The following is a 19,290-nucleotide window of genomic DNA, read 5'->3' as shown; positions in this document are numbered from 1 at the left end:
ACTCTTTCCTTTCTCCAGTGTTTTTGAGCACTCACAGCTCCTAATCTCTCCATTCTGTCTAATCCAGGCCTGACCTCAATCCAGTGATGTAATGGGTCATGTGACCCTGATGGTTTCCACCAATCAGAGAGCTCTCGGCACGATCACATGCAACATTCAGACAAAACCTCAGTTTGAGGACGTGAGCGACAGAAAACATGATTCAGAAAGTAAAACATGTACGATTACATGCATGTGATAAACTTTTACAAATAAAATTAATTACAAGTAAATACAAATATTTTAATGAAAAAACACTGAGGTGTGTGTGTGTGTGTGTGTGTGAGTGTGAGTGTGTGTGTGCGTGTGTGCGTGTGTGTATGTGACTCTGTGTGTGTGCATGTGTGCGTGTGTGTGTGTGTGTGTGTGTGACTGTGTGTGACTGTGTGTGTGTGTGTGTCTGTGTGTGTGACTGTGTCTGTGTGTGTGTGTGTGTGTGTGTGTGTGTGTGTGTGTGTGTGTGTGTGCACCTGGTATTCATCACGTCCTGGGGACCAAATGGGATAGTAATACCAGTAAATCTAAATCTTGTGGGGACATTTTTTGGTCCCCATGAGGAAACAAGCTTATAAATCATACAGCATAAAGTTTTTTGAAAATCTAAAAATGCAGCATGTTTCCTGTGAGGGCTAAGTTTAGGTGTAGGGTTGGTGTAGGGCAATAGCACATACAGTTTGTTCAGTATAAAAACCATTACGCCTATGGAGAGTCCCCATAAACCACAAAAACCAACATGAGTGTGTGTGTGTGTGTGTATGTGAGAGGTTGCACTCGTGGCTGAACAAGGTTAATCTCTATGGTGCCCTATACTACACTAATCACACACTGTTTAATCTCTATACAAATGAGTGTCAAAGTTATGAGGATAATTGTTATGTAGATACAGTTTTGCTATCAAGCTCAAGGGGTGACGATAGTAAAGCAGTTCTTAAGTTTATTTAATGGTGCAGTGAAGTAGAGCTGAAACTAAATATTACAAAAACAAAAGAGACGGTGATTGATTTCAGGAAAAATGCTCCAAAGGTGCTGTCTATTCAGGACAGAGAGTATAAATACCTTGGTACTATTTTTGATACAATTTTAAAGGGGTCATGACATGGATTTTTTTTTAATTATTATTATTATTTTAATATGTTCCTTGAGGTTTACTAATGTTAATAAAGTCTTTTGCAAAAAAAACATCAATATATGGAAAAATGATTATTTTTCAAGCCTCATTCTGACCCTCTGTCTAAAAGCAGCTGTTTTAAGGGGCGTGTCTTTTAAGGCTCGTCAGTCATCAGCCGCTGTTATGATTGGCTAACGTCAGTATCACCGCCCCCTCGCTATTGTGAGCCATTTCCAGACAAAGCGTTATGAAATCCTTTACTTACGGTTTGTGATGCAGATCTAATACTGCTTCATCTTTCAACAAATGTTTCTTTGTGACTCTCCATGACACTGTGCCTTGATTACAAAACAATCCTCCGACACGATCAGGGGCGCCACTGAAAATTAACTATCCACTTGTTTATTTTACTTCAATTAATACTCATGTTTTTTCTTATGGTTTTAGTTCATGATAATATCCCTGATAACACGAGTGATTCTAATCACACACATAAAAATCAAACTGTGGTTCATTTACTATGAGACGTTTATTCATTGCTCTGCAGTTGCAGGTTAATTAAACCCTCATTCAGAGACGTCACAAACCCACAGAAACACTGAAGAATGCTGGAAGCAAACAGCAGACACTGATTTCCACATTCTGAAAAATAGCATGGGAGTCGATTCCTCCAAATCTCTTCTTCTGTGTTCAGCAGAAGAAAGAAACTCATGCAGGTGTTGAACAGGAGTAAATGATGACAGATTTTCATCTTTGGGCGAGCGACTGCTTTAAATGCATTGATAATGTTTCTGCTTTGACTCAGAATTTAAAAGTGTATAATTGGATCTGTATCGTTTCAGCAAAAGCTGAAGTTTACGAGTGTAACTAGTGTTTCTGCTGTGAGTGGAGAGTGCATGTGATGAGTGTGTCTCGTCATCATCATCTTCATCATCATCATCATCGGCTGTCTGTCTCTCTGATAATCTCTTGTGTGTCTGTCAGCACTTTGCAGAAGCAGACGGATTGGACTTAAATCCTCCAGAACGACACAGATGGACAAAACACACAGACCTTGGAGAAGGTGAACACACACTCACATATATACACACACACACTCACACATGTTGGTTTTGCTATATTTGAGAGGACTCTCATAGGCGTAATGGTTTTTATACTGAACAAACTGTATGTGCTATTACCCTACACCAACCCTAAACCTAAACTTAGCCCTCACAGGAGACTTTTTGCATTTTTACATTTTAAGATAAACTTCATTTAGTATTTTTAATAATTTATTTCCCTTGTGAGGACCGGCCAAATGTCCTCACAAAGTCAAAAATCTCAGGCTTTACTATCCTTGTGGGGACATCTGGTCCTCACAAGTATAGCTAAACACGTACACACCCACACACACACACACACACACACACACACACACACAGACACACACACACAGACACACACACACACACACACACTCACAGACACACACACACACACACTCACTCACACACACACACACACACACACACACACACACTCACACACACACACAGACACACACACACAGACACACACACACACACACACACACACTCACAGACACACACACACACACACTCACTCACACACACACACACACACACACACACACACACTCACACACACACACACACACACACACACACACACTCACTCACACACACACAGACACACACACACACACACACACACACACACACAGACACACCGAAGAGCACAATCAAACACTGCAGGAGAGAAGGCGGTACACTGAGAGTGAGTCTGTGGCGCCTCCAGCTGGAGAAACAGCAGATCTGAGCTCATCATGACATTAGTGCAGGATCAGACGGTGAGAATATCACTCAGAGGCTGTTTAGACTGACAAAACTATGGTTTTATTTGATAATTAGTGGACTGTCTGCTGCTAGATGAGGATTTGTCATTCAGTAGTAACACACAGTCAAAGATGAGCGGAGGACTGATGAACACACACTCTCTCAGGACAGTAAAAACACGGTAAACCTGACAGTTACTCCCTGTCTGTGATTGCCACCAGATGATGCTCGATTTCTGCTTCTGACAGAGTCCTGAAACACACACACACACACACACAGATGATGTTAAACCGTCTCTCTCTGTGCTCATGTTTGCTCTTCTTTCTCTCTCTGTACCTATATTTGGGGTTTTCTTTGGTCACGACAGACACTTCCAGCTCAGTGCACTTGAAGTCCATTGAAAGCACAGAAGACAAACACGAGATCCCCATCTAGAGGACAAGAGACAAACATAATACAATAAAGCAACACACTGATGCCAAACCTCAGCATCTGAACTATTACCACTGTTATTACCCAACACTGTTTAAAACCTGATTCTGATTAATCAATCATGACATTAAAACACGTTATTAACCTCAACACCCAAAAAAGGTTTTTTCTTTCCTCAGCGCCGGATTGCTGATGTGTTTTCACGGGCACAGTTGTCCATCAATTATGATCACTTGCATTCAGCCGCAAACATGAGGTGCGAGCGGCCGTGGACGCAGGAATGGCACGTCACGCTGGTTTTTTTGGAGCACCTGGGATGGTGCCCTACACAAACTGTGCACTGTGATGTGTAACGTTATTAGATCCATGCATTACAGTAGGTCTTCATATAGATCTGTCTCAGTGTTAATCAAACATTAAAAGAAAAGGCAGAATCACTCGCTGCTCTTGACTAAACTATCGTTTATTTGCATCTTTGTTCTTATTTTTAATAACAGATAAAATGAAAAAATTGCTATATTGTGATTGATAATATAGTAATTATTATTAAGAAAATAATTGGAGGAAAGTATGCAACATTGCTGGATGATTTTGCTTTGGAATCTCCAGAAAACTTGATTTTTCTCTAAATTAGATCTGATCGTCTTCAAACGGCTGTAGCTCAGTCATTTCTTGTCCGATTTCAACAAGCCATCATCATTTTGAAGGTATTTTAAGGGAGAATGTGAAAATAAAAAACTAATTTTTGACAATTTGCTCATTCCAACAGGTCACATATGTTAGTAATGATTTTCAGAAGCTTGAAATATATTTTGCAGTGGATTGAAAAAGATGGACTGAATCAGTATTGTTTTGCCCTGTTTAATGTTTCTGAAAGAGTCTCTTCTGCTCATCAAGGCTACATTTATTTGACCAAATACAGCAAAAATACTGATATATTTTTACAATGTAAAATAACTGTTTTCTATGTGAATATGTGTTAAACTGTAATGTATTTCTGTGATGTGCAGCTGTATTTTCAGCATCATTACTGCAGTCTTCAGTGTCACATGATCTTCAGAAATCATAATAATATACTGATTTACTGCTCAACAAACATTTCTGATTATTATCAATGTTGAACACAGTTGTGCTGCACAATATTTCTGTGGAAAGCGTGTTTGATTTGGCATGTATTTCTGTGTCACACACCTCCACGGCCCGGTCGTAGGGCAGATCCGGCTGCTTCTTCAGCTTCTTCTCCAGGTAACTGCTGGCCTCGTGGTGTTTGACCCCGACGCTGGTGGCCCTGAAGCCGCAGAAGTACCCGGCCGGGTCGCATTTGTACAGCACGGGGCCCGTCTGGGGGTCCATGGCGATCAGCATCATGCCTGAGGAACACACAGCATCAGGTCAGAGGATCAGGAACAGGTGATGGATCAGAACACAGCTGAGACGAGGAGAGTGAGACTCACAGCAGCCCAGCGGCCTCATCTCGGCATTCTGCGTGTAAACCTGAGAGATGTCTGCCATACGCCGGCACAGCATGTCCGCAGTGATGTCATAACCGAACTTATACTTCCACTCGGCCGCCTCGACACGGGCCCGATGAACCTGAGAGCGGCTGTCAGCTACACACACACACACACACACACACATGTGAGAACTTACACTAACATATGTGAATTATCTGACAGAGGAGACACACACCATAATGTCCGGTCATGACGCATCCGATCCGTGGAGTGAGACGAAACATGTTTGTCATTGTAGATGCATCCAGGAGCGAGTCCTGAACATGAGACAAAGAGAAAGAGACGCTTAAACACACACACACACACACACAGACTCAGACACACGCGCACACACACAGACACACACACACACACACACACACACACACAGAGATACAGATATACACACACACACACACTCACACGTGCACACAAACACAGATACAGATATAGACACACAGACACACACAGATATACAGGCACACACACACACAGAGATACAGACAGACACACACACACACACAGAGATAGACACACACACAGATATACAGGCACACACACACACACACAGAGATAGACGCACACACAGACACACACAGATATACAGGCACACACACGCACACAGAGATACAGACAGACAGACACACACACACACACACACACAGAGATAGACACACACACAGACACACACAGATATACAGGCACACACACACACACACACGCACACAGAGATACAGACAGACAGACAGACACACACACACGCACACAGAGATACAGACAGACAGACAGACACACACACACACACACAGAGATAGACACACACACAGACACACACAGATATACAGGCACACACACACACACACACGCACACAGAGATACAGACAGACAGACAGACACACACACACACACGCACACAGAGATACAGACAGACAGACAGACACACACACACACACACAGAGATAGACACACACACAGACACACACAGATATACAGGCACACACACACACACACAGAGATAGACACACACACAGACACACACAGATATACAGGCACACACACACACACACAGAGATAGACACACACACAGACACACACAGATATACAGGCACACACACGCACACAGAGATACAGACAGACAGACAGACACACACACACACACACACACACACACTCACAGCTCAGCGTAATTCAAGAGCATCACAGCATCTCTGCACAAACACACTCAGAAATGCTACGAGACGCTCGAAAGATTTATTCAGAAAGATCAGTTTTCTCTGCCCAAAAGATGATTTTAAAGAAAAAAAAATATTTTCTCTTTTTAATAAAACAATCGTTTTAGTTTTAAAGGATGGTATACACAGCAGGCCTGATATTAGCCAATCTGATGATGCGGAGTTCAAAAATATCAATAAAAACTTTCCATCACATAGTTTTCATTAAGAATCAATATTTTTCAAATGTCTGTATTTATCATCTAAACTTATATTAAATTAAATATTAAGTTATATTATATTAGACTTATATTTTGCAAAGCAGTGGATAAATAGGTTTAAAAACTGCATTTCATGTCAAGAACTTTACAAAATATATATTTTCCACAGAATCTATAATGTTCTGTGTTTGGATGCAGTAAACACCCAGCGGTGAAGCAGAAAACAGTCACGCTTTTACTTGTGTTGGTTTTTGCTGCTGAAGTAAATTATAGCACATTATACAAAAATCAGTTTGAAGGTTTATTAAGATCCCTCCCAGATGTGTATTCTGCATCCAGTATAGCACATGTGATGAAACCAGATGTTTCATATTTCAATAACTGAAGAATCCACTATAAAGATCTGTATGGGTTCTTCTGCTTACTCCATCTAAACGCATATTAGGCTTCTTCCTTTAGTTCTTAATGTACTTGTGTTTGTTGATTTTTTTCTCTCCATTATATTGTGTTATATGTGCGTATACTTTAGAATGTGATTGTAAACGCATCTGAGCTGCTGTTCCAGACTGAAATCAGACACTGAACACTAAAACAGGTTTGTCATGTGTTTTACCGAGACTTTCTTCTGTGTGACCAGCACAGCACAGTCCATCCCTCTGATGCCCACCGTGGTCAGGCCGCTCTGGCTGATGGCCTTGAAGGCATATTCTGTCCAACAGATCCATCACATTCAATAGAGCACAAACACACGAGGTGATATTCAGTGAATTATGATAGACTGATGAAGACTAGCTCTGATCTTAAACAGGTTCTGATGATGAAGCTGGACCTACAGGTGGTTTAATGCTAAATAATAAAATAAAGTTTCATCATGACGATAGAGTTCATCATAACACTGTATGCTTTAATCTGTCAGCAGATAGCTCCAGAAGAGGCATTAGTCTAGTAAAGTGGATCTGAAAGCCTCGGTAGTAGTTTAATATGAGTTATAAACAGGATCATGCGATGACGGAGAGTTTCTTACCGACTTGATAAAGGCGGCCCTCCGGTGAGAAGATGGTGATGTGTCGATCAAACCCTGCGTTTGAGCCTCGAGACATGATTAGAAACACACTTCACACCGAGTTCAGCAGCTCAATCCGTCAAATCCACGATCCTGCAGCTCTATGACCCGCGGAAGTTCAGTTCAGAGTGAATAAGCGATTTATACTTTCACTTTCTCTTCCGACTCATTCACACAACACACCACAGATCTCAGGAAAACACTACCACACATAACAACACTCGAGTACTGAGCAGAAGCTGTCTGGCCTGGATGCTTTCATGAGACCGGCTTTTTTCTGTAAAACTGATCAGAAAACTTATCATGCTGTTAGTGACACTGACAAACCAAGAGTGAAAAATGTCAGTTTTCATGGTACTAGATTTTTAACAAAAATTTGATTTGTACCAAGGTTGCATTTTACCCCACCTATGGAACAAAATGCCCCCTGGGTGGGGTAAAATACCAAAATGCCCCCCTGGGTGGGGTAAAATACCAAAATGCCCCCCTGGGTGGGGTAAAATACCAAAATGCCATAGGACAATATTAGACTGAGATAACTATCTGAAAATATGGAATCTGAGGGTGCAAAAAAATATAAATATTGAGAAAATCACCTTTAAAGTTGTTATATTACTAATATTTTTTATTTTTTTTTGCTATATTTACAATAAACATGTATCTTGACTTCATCTTGTGGTTATCTTGGGAAAACAACAGGGGGCGTTTTCCCCACTCTACACTAAATAAATAAAAACTAATTGCGATTTTTTTTTTTAAATATCACAATTCAAACTTTTTAAATATAGAATTGTGAAATATAAACACAGAATTGCCAGGCATCAACTTGCAATTACCCTTTTTATTTATTGTTTTACATCCAGTGGAGATATAATCGCAGTTGTGAGAACTAAACTCAGAATTCTGACCGAAAAAGAAGGAATTTGACGATATAAACTCAGAATTGCGAGAAAAAGTGCAGACTAAGATAACATTACCTTTATTGTTATTATTATTATATGACGTGGCAGAAACAAGAATTGCTTTAAACAATGTATTTGATTCTTGCTACAGAAATGACACATTCATACTGTAAAAGCGACACATTTCTAATACCATAGTGATGATCATAATATAAACATTTAAATGACACTTTTTAAAATACCAGATATTGCAATAATGGTCGTGTCCAAAACAACAATAAATCAAAAACGTGATTAAAGTGAAACAGAATTTGACTGATAAAGTGCTTTAATTTCTTATTTAAATGAGTCTTTCCCTCGTTTAGATTGAATATAGTGAATCACTTTTGATTTGATTCAAACTAAACGATTCACTCACACAATGAACGATGCCATGGTTGCCATGGTGAAGAAGCTGAAGGCGGAGCTTGTTTGAAATCAATGATCACATTAAAACACATTATAAACCTCTCAGGATCTCCATCAGACAGACACTGAGGTGCTGTGTGTTCAGTCAACAGATCTTTATTAAACCAAACACACAGAACTAGTCTCTCGACTGGAACGCCTTTATATGTTCCACTAATCTGCATTTACATTCATAATAAATATAAGATCCATTCTGCAGTCACCGCTCATGTAGGCCTGTTGATCAGCACCTCTGTCTCTTATTGCTGGGTTTTCTTTCAAATCTATGAAAACTCAATGACAACAGTGTGTGTGGGCGGAGTCTGTGACCAGACCTGCTCTCATTGGCTGCTTTCAGGAAAGTGCAACATGCAGGGAAAGAACACCGGTGTTTCCTGTCCAACACACACACACACACACACACACACACACACACACACACAGTCTCACACGCGCGCACACACACACTGATCTCCTGACCCCAGAACAGTTTTAGCCATGTACACACAGCAGAATGATTCAGATTTACAGTAACAGTCAAGAGCACAAATCACATTATTACTTCATCATACGTGCACACGTGTCTCTTTATACTAGTCGTACCACTCAAGAAAGTATTGCATTACAATATAGATATGAATGCTGAAATATTCCAATGAGGAGGCGGGGCTATGCATATTCTCTGAGTGATGATTAGGGGGCGTGGCTTGTGTGATTGAGCACTAATCACGTGTCTCTATGGCTTTAGTGTTTAGTGTTTGAGAATTATATTTATTAACATCCGTAGCAGGATAGTACGGAAGTTCTAAGCGGCCATGCATTATTATAATTTTTCTGTCTTGTTTTCTCGTGATCTCGACATAACGAAAGTTGTTTTGTGGTTATCTGGACATAAGGAAAGTTGTTGATCTCAACCTAAAAACCGTTTTCTCACGACGTAATTGTAGCTATCGTGAGAAAATCAGGGTCGCTATATTGTCTTATATTGTCTTACCGACAGCCTCCTTCTCAAGCGTCCAACACTTATGTGTAAGTCGTCAATCACTGACAGACACAGAGCTAAAATGTCCGAGTATGAATATGCATGACAAGTATTCTATCATGGATCAATGTAGTCGGTCACACACACAACACCTTCAATATTTGGGATGGTACTTATACCATATTTTTATTTTTATTATTTCAGTTTGAGTGAGTCCCTGATCAAAGTAAAAGCGAGTACGATCATCCATGATGCTGCGATGATGCTGCTTCTATAGCATTTTCTCATGCAGAATACACAGAGAAAATTAAGTCGTGATCACGAGAAAACAAGACAGAAAAATTATAATAATGCATGGCCGCTTAGAACTTCTGTAGGATAGTGAAGCCTGATGAATGAACTGCCTCAATGAGTTTATGAATATATACCTTCATGAATGGACTAAATGTTGTGTTATTCTGTGTGTGTGTGTGTGTGTGTGTGTGTTTAACCCCTGCGCAGTTCATGTAGTTGCGCTGCCACTTTCCTCAGTTCAGCTTCAATCTCCAGCAGCTCCTGAAGGAGAAACACAGTTCAGTATTCAGCACACATTTCACTTCATATCTGCTCATCTACATGCTAATGTACTCATAAATGATCACAGAAGTAAACAATTCATATTTATAGCAGTGGATCTCAAGCTGGGCCTGTATGGGGCTACAAGACTAAAAAGTATTTAAGTTAATAAATGATTATTAATATATGAAATGGTCTAAAAACTCTATTACTAATACATCTTTATTGCATACATTTTTTTTTATTTTTATTATTTATAATTTAATTGTAATATTTTGTTTATTTTTTACCCCTCAATAACTCTTGTTTTTTTTTATTGTGGAACATACCGTTCTTGAAACTTCTGAAATCACTAAATTAATTGTGGTTAATTATTAATACTCCCAGTTTCTGCTAATAAAGTTTGAAAACATGCAGCTGTCATAATATTTGTATTACTAAAGAAAACCATTAAACTTGTAATGTCACTGTAAAGGTCTATTATTGAACAAATGTAAAAGTATAATACTAATATTTATGGAATAGACCATTCTGTGTTTGCAAACAGTGATGAAAAACCTGAAGTAGCAGTCTATAGAAGCCATGGAATAAAGCAATAAAAAAACACTCACAATTCCCAGATTATATCTCAGACTTCTGATAGAAATATGAATAACTCTTTTCCCCTCGGCTCAGAATCATGACTTTATATCCCACACTTCGGGATTTTTCCTCAGAATTGACAAACTCACTAATGTTGAGTTAAATCGAGTTAAAGCCTGAACTAGAACATATAAACTGATAAACAGAATTGAGATCAAATACTGTGTATGTATATATAAATACACACACATACAGTATATATTTATATTCATATCATTTATATTATACATATATTTTCTTAAATATGTACTTTAATGTGTGTGTATTTATATATACATAATAAATATACAGTACACACATATATTATGTAAACAAACTTTGGCTACACTTTATTTTAAGGTGTCCTTGTTAGAGTGTAATTATACTTTTAAATTCTGAGTAATATTAATTAACTGCATGCACTTACTCTGTGATTAGGGTTTGGCTCAGGGTTACGTGCAGGTAATTATGCATAATTTATTGTTACTATAATAATAAGTACATGTAACATATGTAACAAGGACACCTTAAAATAAAGTGTTACCAAAACTTTTATTTTGATGCGATTAATAGTTGCCCAGCACTAAAACAATATAATTTATAACAAAATATAGTTGTCAAAATATTTCTAGTTTTATGTCCTTCTAATGAACATGATGCAGCACATCTTTATCTCTCACCTCATCTTCATCCTCCTCCTCCTCCTCTTCATCATGCTGTCTGTCCTCCTCCTCGTCTCTCTCTCTCTCGAACTGTCTTGTGGCTTCATCGCTGGCGTTCTCCATCTCCCGCTTCTCCTTCTTCTCCTCCTCCTCCTCCTCCTCCTTCACGCGCTCCATCTTCCTCATCAGCTCCTGCAGCTCCTCCTGTTTCTCCTCCTTCTCTTTGTTCCAGCTCTTGGTGTCGTTCTTCTGCTCCTCCAGCAGCTCCTTCAGCTCCTTCTCCACCTTCTCCTTCTCCACCATCAGCTCCAGCTCGTTCTTCCTCTTCTCCTCCTCCTCCTCGTTCCTCCTGCGTTTCTTCTGCTGTTGTTTGCTCTTCAGCTCCTTCAGAAGCTCTTCCAGCTCCTGGTCTTGTCTCCTCTGGATCTCCGTCTTCTGGATCTCCTCCTGCAGAAGCTCATCCAGGTCTCGCTCATTCTGCTCCTTCATCGCTCCCTCGTCTTCTTCCTCCTCCTCCTCCTCCTCCTCCTCGTCGTTGAGCTCGTAGTCGTCTCTCTCGCGGGTGTATTCTCGCTCTCTGTCATTCTCTACAGAAAAACAAACACGTGTATCATTTTACAAACAACAGCCAATCAGAATCCATTTAATGAGCCCAAGCATTTAAAGAGACAGTTCACCTAAAAATGAATTCTGTCACCATTTACTCTGCCTCATGTTGTTCTAAACCAGTTTGTTGAACACAAAAGAAGATATTTTGAAGAATAGGGTTTGTAAACAAACAGTTGACGGTAGCCATCGACTCTCATAGTATTTCTTTTCTGTATAATGGAAGTGAATGGCTACCGGCAACTGTTTGGTTACTAACCCTATTCTTCAAAATATTTTCAACTTATTTGCAAAAAGGCTTAATGTTAGCTAATTTAAAGCTAATAATTAGATAATTGTTAAATATCAATGTCCCTCCCCCCTAAAAAAAGGCAGAAAAAAAGGAATGAATGAATGAATCTTTTTTTAATTGTATATATGTATCAGCACTTATCAAAATAAAGGCAGGCAAATGTCAAACATTTCTATTTTAATGACAAAAATAAGTATTCAAAATGTATTATTTAACTTGCAATCTGCAAAGAAGCGGAAGAATATGTTCAAAAACTCAATTTAATGTCAAAGAAATGTAGGTGTAAACATAAAAATAAAAAAAAAATTATGCTATTTTTTCACCGAATCTGTGCTATCTGCAGAAATCATCAGGTTCATGTTTGATTTTCTTCAGTCTCTGTGATCAGGATCAGCATCAAATCCTGTCACGCATGTGAAAATGAGCGGAGAATTGATCAGATATTTCAGACTGGAATCATGTTTGAGTGTTTTTCTGCTGAGTAAGGGAGAATATGAGATTCTTCACCACACAAATGATTCTCAAAAGCAAAAATGCTATGAAATGCATCATATTTAGTGAGAAACTGTGACGTGAAAGAGCGAAGCAGACACTGTTTTTGGGATCAGCAGCTCAGAACGAGTCAGAAACGAGTATGATGCATGACTGATATTGATGAACTGTGAACAATTGTCTACATAGATCTGAATAATGACTTTGTCTTCTATCGAGCTGAAGGTGCATAACTGATGATTTTGCAGTGTTTGACGGACCGTGTTGGGCCAGCTCCTGTAGCTGTTTTAGCAGACCCTCGTGTCTCTCCTGAGCGTTCAGAACATCATCTGTGAACAAAACCAGCACACAGTCACTCTGTCTCAGCGCTTCTGTTCATACAGCGGGTAAAATGTGACCCTGGAGCACAAAAGGGTCAGTTTAGTGAAATTGAGATGTATGCATCATCTGAAAGCTGAATAAATAATCTTTCCATTGATGTATGGTTTGTTATGATCGGACAATATTTGTCTGAGATACAACTATTAGAAAATCTGGAATCTGAGGGAGCAAAAAAATCAAAATATTGAGAAAATCTCCTTTAAAGTTGTTCAAATGAAGCTCTTAGCAATGCATATTACTAATCAAAAATGAAGTTTTGATATATTTACTGTAGGAAATTTACTAAATATCTTCATGGAACATGATCTTAATATCCTAATGATTTTTGTCATAAAAGAGAAATGGATAATTTTGACCCATACAATGTATTGTTGCTATTGCTCCAGATATACCTACCCTACCTTTGTGCTGCAGGGACACTAATAAGTATTGAACACGTCACCATTTTTCTCAGTTAATATATTTCTAAAGGTGCTGTTGACATGAAATTTTCACCAGATGTCGATAACAACCCAAGCAATCCATACATACAAAGAAAACAAAACAAACAAGTTCAGAAATTGAGTAATGTGTAATAAAATGGAATGACACGGGGGGGAAAAGTACTGAAATGTATTGAATACTTTGTACAAAAGCGTTTGTTGGTGATGAGAGCTTCAAGCTGCCTCCTGCAGGAGAAACTAGTGGCATGCGTTGCTCAGCTGTGATTTAATCTTCAAATCTGGAAGGATCTGTGGGTCTCTTCTATGAACTCTGATCTTTAGTTCTTATTTTCTATTGGATTGAAGTCCGGTGATTGGCTGGCCGTTCTAGCAGCTTTATTCTCTTTCCCTGAAACCAGTCCAGAGTGTCCTTGGCTGTGTCTGGGATCACTGTCATCCGTGTTTCATCGTCGTCTTCCTGGTACTGTAGGTGTTGGACTGAAGCAGCTAATAATCATTTCCACTGACGAGCGGCAGGATTGCTTTCTAATTACTGATAGATTTCTGCTGGTGTCTTGGCTTTCCTTTCCTTTCTTCATGTGTTCGATACTATTTTCCCTTGCCATTCCATTATATTACACATAACTTGATTTCTGAACTTGTTTGTTTTGTTTTCTTTGTATGTATGGATTGCTTGGGTTGTTATCGACATCTGGTGAAAATCTCATGTCAACAGCATCTTTAGAAATATATTAACTGAGAAAAATGGTGACGTGTTCAATACTTATTTTACCCGCTGTACAGTAAATGTTAATGAGGTCCAATGCTGATTGCTCCCGAACATTCCTCAGAATATCTTCTTTAGTGTCTCACAGAAGAAAGTCAGTCATACAGGTTTGGAAAGCTGATTTTTGGATGTGAGAATCTCACCGGTTTCATGTCGGTCACAGCCGGCCGTCGGTCCGTTAGCACTGATACTGACGTCTTCAGAACCACAGTCCGTGCTCTGGTGTACACACACACACACACACACACACACACAGGTTAGTCCACACACATCCACACACACATCAGAAGACAGAAATCATCAGGGAAACGTGTCTGACCTTCTCATCCGCCAGAGGAACACATCTCACTGCAGACGAGAGCAGAAACACAGACACAAATTAAACCCTGAGCTTGGACTATGATCCACATGGAATAAGAGAGAGAAAATATATATATTTCTGTGCCTTTGGATGTCAGAATCAGAATGCAAATCATTTTTATAGAATACTGTCGTCAAAGACGCCATTTAAAGCTAAACGCAGATGTTTAAACAGACAGACTATAGATGAAAACTGCTACTTTTAAAGCATAAATTTGATTTAAACAATAGGTTTACATAATATTCACACATGCAGTTCATAGAGGACATATTGTATATAGTTACAGCATGAAATACTATTGAAACCTACAACATCTTACTAGTGCTGTCAAAAGATTAATCACATCCAAAATAATAGTTTTTGTTTACATAATATATGTGTATTCTGTGTTTATTTATTATGTGCATATAAATACACACACATACAGTAGATATATACATTTTTCTTAAACATATACATGCATGTGTGTATTTATATATACAGAATAAATAAACACAGTACACACATATATTATGTAAACAAAAACTATTATTTTGGATGTGATTAATCTTTTGACAGCACTATATTTTACACAACATTTACACATTTTATCTCCAAATTCTGGCTTTTTTTCTCACAAATGCAAGTTTATATGTTCTAGTTCAGGCTTTAACTCAATTTAACTCAACATTAGTGAGTTTGTCAATTCTGAGGAAAAAATCCCGAAGTGTGGGATATAAAGTCATGATTCTGAGCCGAGGGGAAAAGAGTTATTCATATTTCTATCAGAAGTCTGAGATATAATCTGGGAATTGTGGGGAAAAAAGTCGGAATTTTGAAACTCAAATTTATATTTTTTATTATTCTTTTATTTCATGGCTTCCATAGACTTCTACTTGAAAACGGTCATTTTCTGCCACAATAAAACACTGCTTCGGTCTCTCTGAGCTTTAACTTTATGGATGATGGGAGAGAATGTTGTGAGGAGTCTTTATGCCATCTGTTTGTGGATTACCAGAGTGTAAGATCATTCTGGAAAGATTGTTTCTCTGCTTTTGCAGTTAAAAGTAGTTTAATAATAACACTGAATGTGAAAGAAATGATTTGTTATTATGAAATGATAAAAATATTCACAATTTAGTCAATTTCATCATCCTGAATGGCACATTTTCATTCTGTCAAAATCTTCTCCTACAAGGTTTTCTCTAACGAACGTACTGTTTAAATGAAGTCTCTTAAAGTTGTGACAAATGTAACAGTTATTGTTAAGATATTATGAATCTTTTTTGTTTTATTTTATCTGGCTTTTGTTCTTTAGTCATCGTTCCTGTTTTTCTGTAAAAATGTTGTAAGTTTTAATAAATAAATAAAGTTGTATAGGGCTGGAGTTTAATGGAGTAAATGACTGGAGAAATCCTGCATGTGTCACCAGAGAGAAGGGACATTCTGGCTAAATGTTCATTTGTTGTTGACTTTAGGTCTGAATAAATAATGGACGTAATAAAGCAGAATACACAGCTGAGCTCGTCTATTATTGAACTCAGATTTGATTATGATTATTTATACGCCGTTTTGCCTGTAAATATACACCAGATGTCTGAAAACTAAAGCTTTATTTTAGTATGATTGATAAAATTAGAGTTTTTATTCATCATTCATTCATATTTTTCACTTTAATTAAAGTTTTAGTAGCCATTTCTATTTATTTTAAGGTCTCCACGTTATGATGTAATTATACATTTAAGTACTGAGTAATATTAATTAACTACATGCACTTATTTTATGATTATGGTTAGGATTAGGGTTACTTGCATGCAGTTATGCATAATTTATTGTTATAATAAGTACATGTAACTTGTGTAACAAGGGCACCTTAAAATAAAGTGTTTTATCGTTTTTATTTAACGGCTTTTATCAGCTTTTGAAGCGAATTAAACTCCGTCTCTAAATATCCTGATTCTGCATCATTAACACTCATAATTGCAAACATGTTTTGTATCAAGTTTTCTAAAGTGTTAGTTTAAATATGCAAATGAGGCATTATTTAATTGTGTTAATTTGCATACATGTACAAAAATCTGAACACTGGATGAAGTCAGGTTCAAAATTCTTTTTTTGACAGAGTCACATGTTTTTAAGGGAATTTAGGTCTCTCATTTTTGTCATAAATAATATATTTTCACAATTTTGGGGGAATAAAATGTTGTCTGTAATCAAGCAAATGATATATGAACAAATCTGTAAAAACCTTCAGGATATAGACAGGAATAAAAATATAAAGGTGGCTCAGTGTAGGAGAAAACGGCCTTTAAAATATGTATTGTCTTTGAAATCCATTGACATAAATATATAAAGTGTTATAAAAGAAACACTTAACCGTGTCTTTTGGATGTTTTATTTGCACTAGTCTGAATCTTGACAGGTGTTTTTATCTGTTAATCTGACTTTGTCCTGAGGAGGAGAATAATCCCAGATTACCTGCTATTCCTGTCTCACCTGAGCAGCTCAAACTAAACTCAGCAATCATTCATCAATTAGGCTTTTAATGCTTTTGATGGGTAATGTGCCATCATTTCTTTGTGTGGAAGATTCGTATTCAGGGGTTTAGTTAGGTACATATGTCTGTGTGCGTGGATTTCATTGTGGTTGCTGCTTTAACAATATAATTTCCTGTGAAGGATTAATAAAGTATTTAATAATAATAAACGCTGGTTTGATCGATTATATAACGCGTATTATCAGCTGCTGCTGTGTGAAATCGACCCCAAATCACCTCCAAACGATACAGCTGGACACGAACTGGACGCTTTCATCGACACTGATGCAGATTTATATCAAAGTGTAAGATTACTCACCTGCAGCGCAGAACACACACGCCGCCGTCCAGAACACCAGCACGCGCATCATGCACACGGGCGCGCGCACAGCAGAACCGATGCTGCTGCTGCTGCTGCTGATGATGATGATGATGATGATGATTAAGATGTTTTGATCACGTCTGTTTGTAGGGAGAGACTACAGGGAAATCCACCTGGAGGACATGATGAGCTCTGCGCGCTCCCGCGGCGTGCCCGCACACAGATAGAGCCAGTGCGCGTGTCCGTGCGCGCGCTCACGGCTGTCAGGGGAGATAAGTGTTTAGTTCTCAGCGACACAAGGAAATTAAATAACAAAATAATTATTAAAAACCCAAATTTTACTAGACAAAATATAAAAGTATTAGTGTTTGAACCGCATTTTCTGAAAATAATTTGCTTTTATTTTTTACTTTATTTTATTTGTACTGTAGTGGAACCAGTTCTGAAAAAGCACTATTTCACATTTCTCCACAAAGCGACATTATTTAATAATATATCAATACATTTCTGATTCAGAATAAAGTCACAATAACAAGGTTACAGTTCGATCTCATACAACACAACTCTTTTGTTAAACTATAAACATTTTACAGCATTTATGAATCTTTCCTAAATGTTCATTAATACAGATTCAATTAACTAAACGACAGAACTCGAGTTTAATATATTGTTTGTTCATATTAACACATTTGTAGTAATTTTGTTGAGCTTGTTATTTGTTGCTTCATTTTATTAGTTATTTTATAGAATCTATAATACAGACTATAAAAATAAACTAATGCATATTAAATAAAAACTATGTAGAGTTTATATAGTGTTCATTTTTATTTATTTGTTTTATTTTAGCACTTAAACTAAACAAGGAGACATCTTACCTTGGCAACTAAAAGTAAAAAAGTTTGATAAAATAAGTTTCATAGTTTTAAATAAAATAAGTTTTATTTCAGAAAGTGTTTTTCTCTTTTTAATAGTTTTAGTTTATGATAATAGCCCTGGTATAGACCTAGTTTCTACATTTGCATTTAAAGTTAAAACTAGCAAATAATATGAGAAAGAAATCAGCCAATATTTGACGTCCACATCAGAGAGAGACATGATCCATAAATACATAAAAATCATCTTCATTACTACTGCAAACAACACACTTCCAGCAGCTCATGTACCTACACACACACACACACACTCACACACAAACACACACTCTCTTTCTCTCTCACACACTCTCTTTCTCTCTCACACACACACACACACACACACTCACTTTCTCTCTCACACCCACACACACAACCACTCACACACACACACAAACACACACTCTCTTTCTCTCTCTCTCACACACACACACTCTTTCTCTCTCTCACACACACACACACACTCTCTTTCTCTCTCACACACACACACACACACTCTCTTTCTCTCTCACACACACACACACACACTCTCTTTCTCTCTCACACACACACACACACACACACACACACACTCTCTTTCTCTCTCACACACACACTCTCTTTCTCTCTCACACACACACACACACA

General features: G+C 38.0%; 3 protein-coding genes across 3 annotated transcripts in view; all 3 read right to left on the bottom strand.

Annotated features, from left to right (window-relative positions):
- Nucleotides 1-1,659: 1,659 nt before the first annotated feature.
- Nucleotides 1,660-7,635, bottom strand: LOC306853872 (proteasome subunit alpha type-6-like). Its single transcript, XM_079391536.1, has 7 exons — nucleotides 7,367-7,635; nucleotides 6,956-7,050; nucleotides 5,107-5,188; nucleotides 4,872-5,027; nucleotides 4,609-4,787; nucleotides 3,322-3,416; nucleotides 1,660-3,237 (listed from the first exon to the last, which is right to left on the bottom strand). The coding sequence occupies exons 1-7, from the start codon at nucleotides 7,440-7,442 to the stop codon at nucleotides 3,180-3,182; spliced, it is 741 nt and encodes a 246-aa protein (XP_079247662.1). The 5' UTR covers nucleotides 7,443-7,635; the 3' UTR covers nucleotides 1,660-3,179.
- Nucleotides 7,636-8,233: 598 nt separating this feature from the next.
- On the bottom strand, nucleotides 8,234-17,996 carry LOC306854377 (uncharacterized protein). Its single transcript, XM_079392325.1, has 6 exons — nucleotides 17,750-17,996; nucleotides 14,874-14,902; nucleotides 14,698-14,773; nucleotides 13,225-13,293; nucleotides 11,593-12,161; nucleotides 8,234-10,291 (listed from the first exon to the last, which is right to left on the bottom strand). Exons 1-6 carry the CDS (start codon nucleotides 17,799-17,801, stop codon nucleotides 10,223-10,225), a joined length of 864 nt encoding a protein of 287 aa, XP_079248451.1. The 5' UTR covers nucleotides 17,802-17,996; the 3' UTR covers nucleotides 8,234-10,222.
- The window catches only part of LOC306854376 (protein Smaug homolog 2-like), a 33,137-nt gene continuing 31,798 nt past the window's right edge, over nucleotides 17,952-19,290 (bottom strand). The window contains exon 14 of the transcript XR_013782831.1: nucleotides 17,952-18,012. The gene's annotated coding sequence lies outside the window, so the exon portion shown is untranslated. The remainder of the gene's footprint in view (nucleotides 18,013-19,290) is intronic.

The sequence above is a fragment of the Barbus barbus genome (genome assembly GCF_936440315.1).
Source record: "Barbus barbus genome assembly, chromosome: 34".
NCBI classification, from domain to species: Eukaryota; Metazoa; Chordata; class Actinopteri; order Cypriniformes; family Cyprinidae; genus Barbus; species Barbus barbus.
The sequence above is the reverse complement of the archived record's forward strand: the minus strand, read 5'-3'. Positions and strand labels throughout refer to the sequence as shown.

Excerpts from the sequence above, each read along its gene's own strand:
- LOC306853872 (XM_079391536.1), bottom strand. The coding sequence starts at position 7,442 with ATGTCTCGAGGCTCAAACGCAGGGTTTGATCGACACATCACCATCTTC. Across the intron at positions 5,028-5,106 it reads CGTCATGACCGGACATTATG|CTGACAGCCGCTCTCAGGTT; the intron begins GTGTGTGTCTCC and ends GTGTGTGTGTAG. Across the intron at positions 3,417-4,608 it reads CCTACGACCGGGCCGTGGAG|ATGGGGATCTCGTGTTTGTC; the intron begins GTGTGTGACACA and ends CTTGTCCTCTAG.
- LOC306854377 (XM_079392325.1), bottom strand. The coding sequence starts at position 17,801 with ATGATGCGCGTGCTGGTGTTCTGGACGGCGGCGTGTGTGTTCTGCGCT. Across the intron at positions 14,774-14,873 it reads TTCCTCTGGCGGATGAGAAG|AGCACGGACTGTGGTTCTGA; the intron begins GTCAGACACGTT and ends TGTGTACACCAG. Across the intron at positions 13,294-14,697 it reads CTGTGACCGACATGAAACCG|ATGATGTTCTGAACGCTCAG; the intron begins GTGAGATTCTCA and ends TTTTGTTCACAG.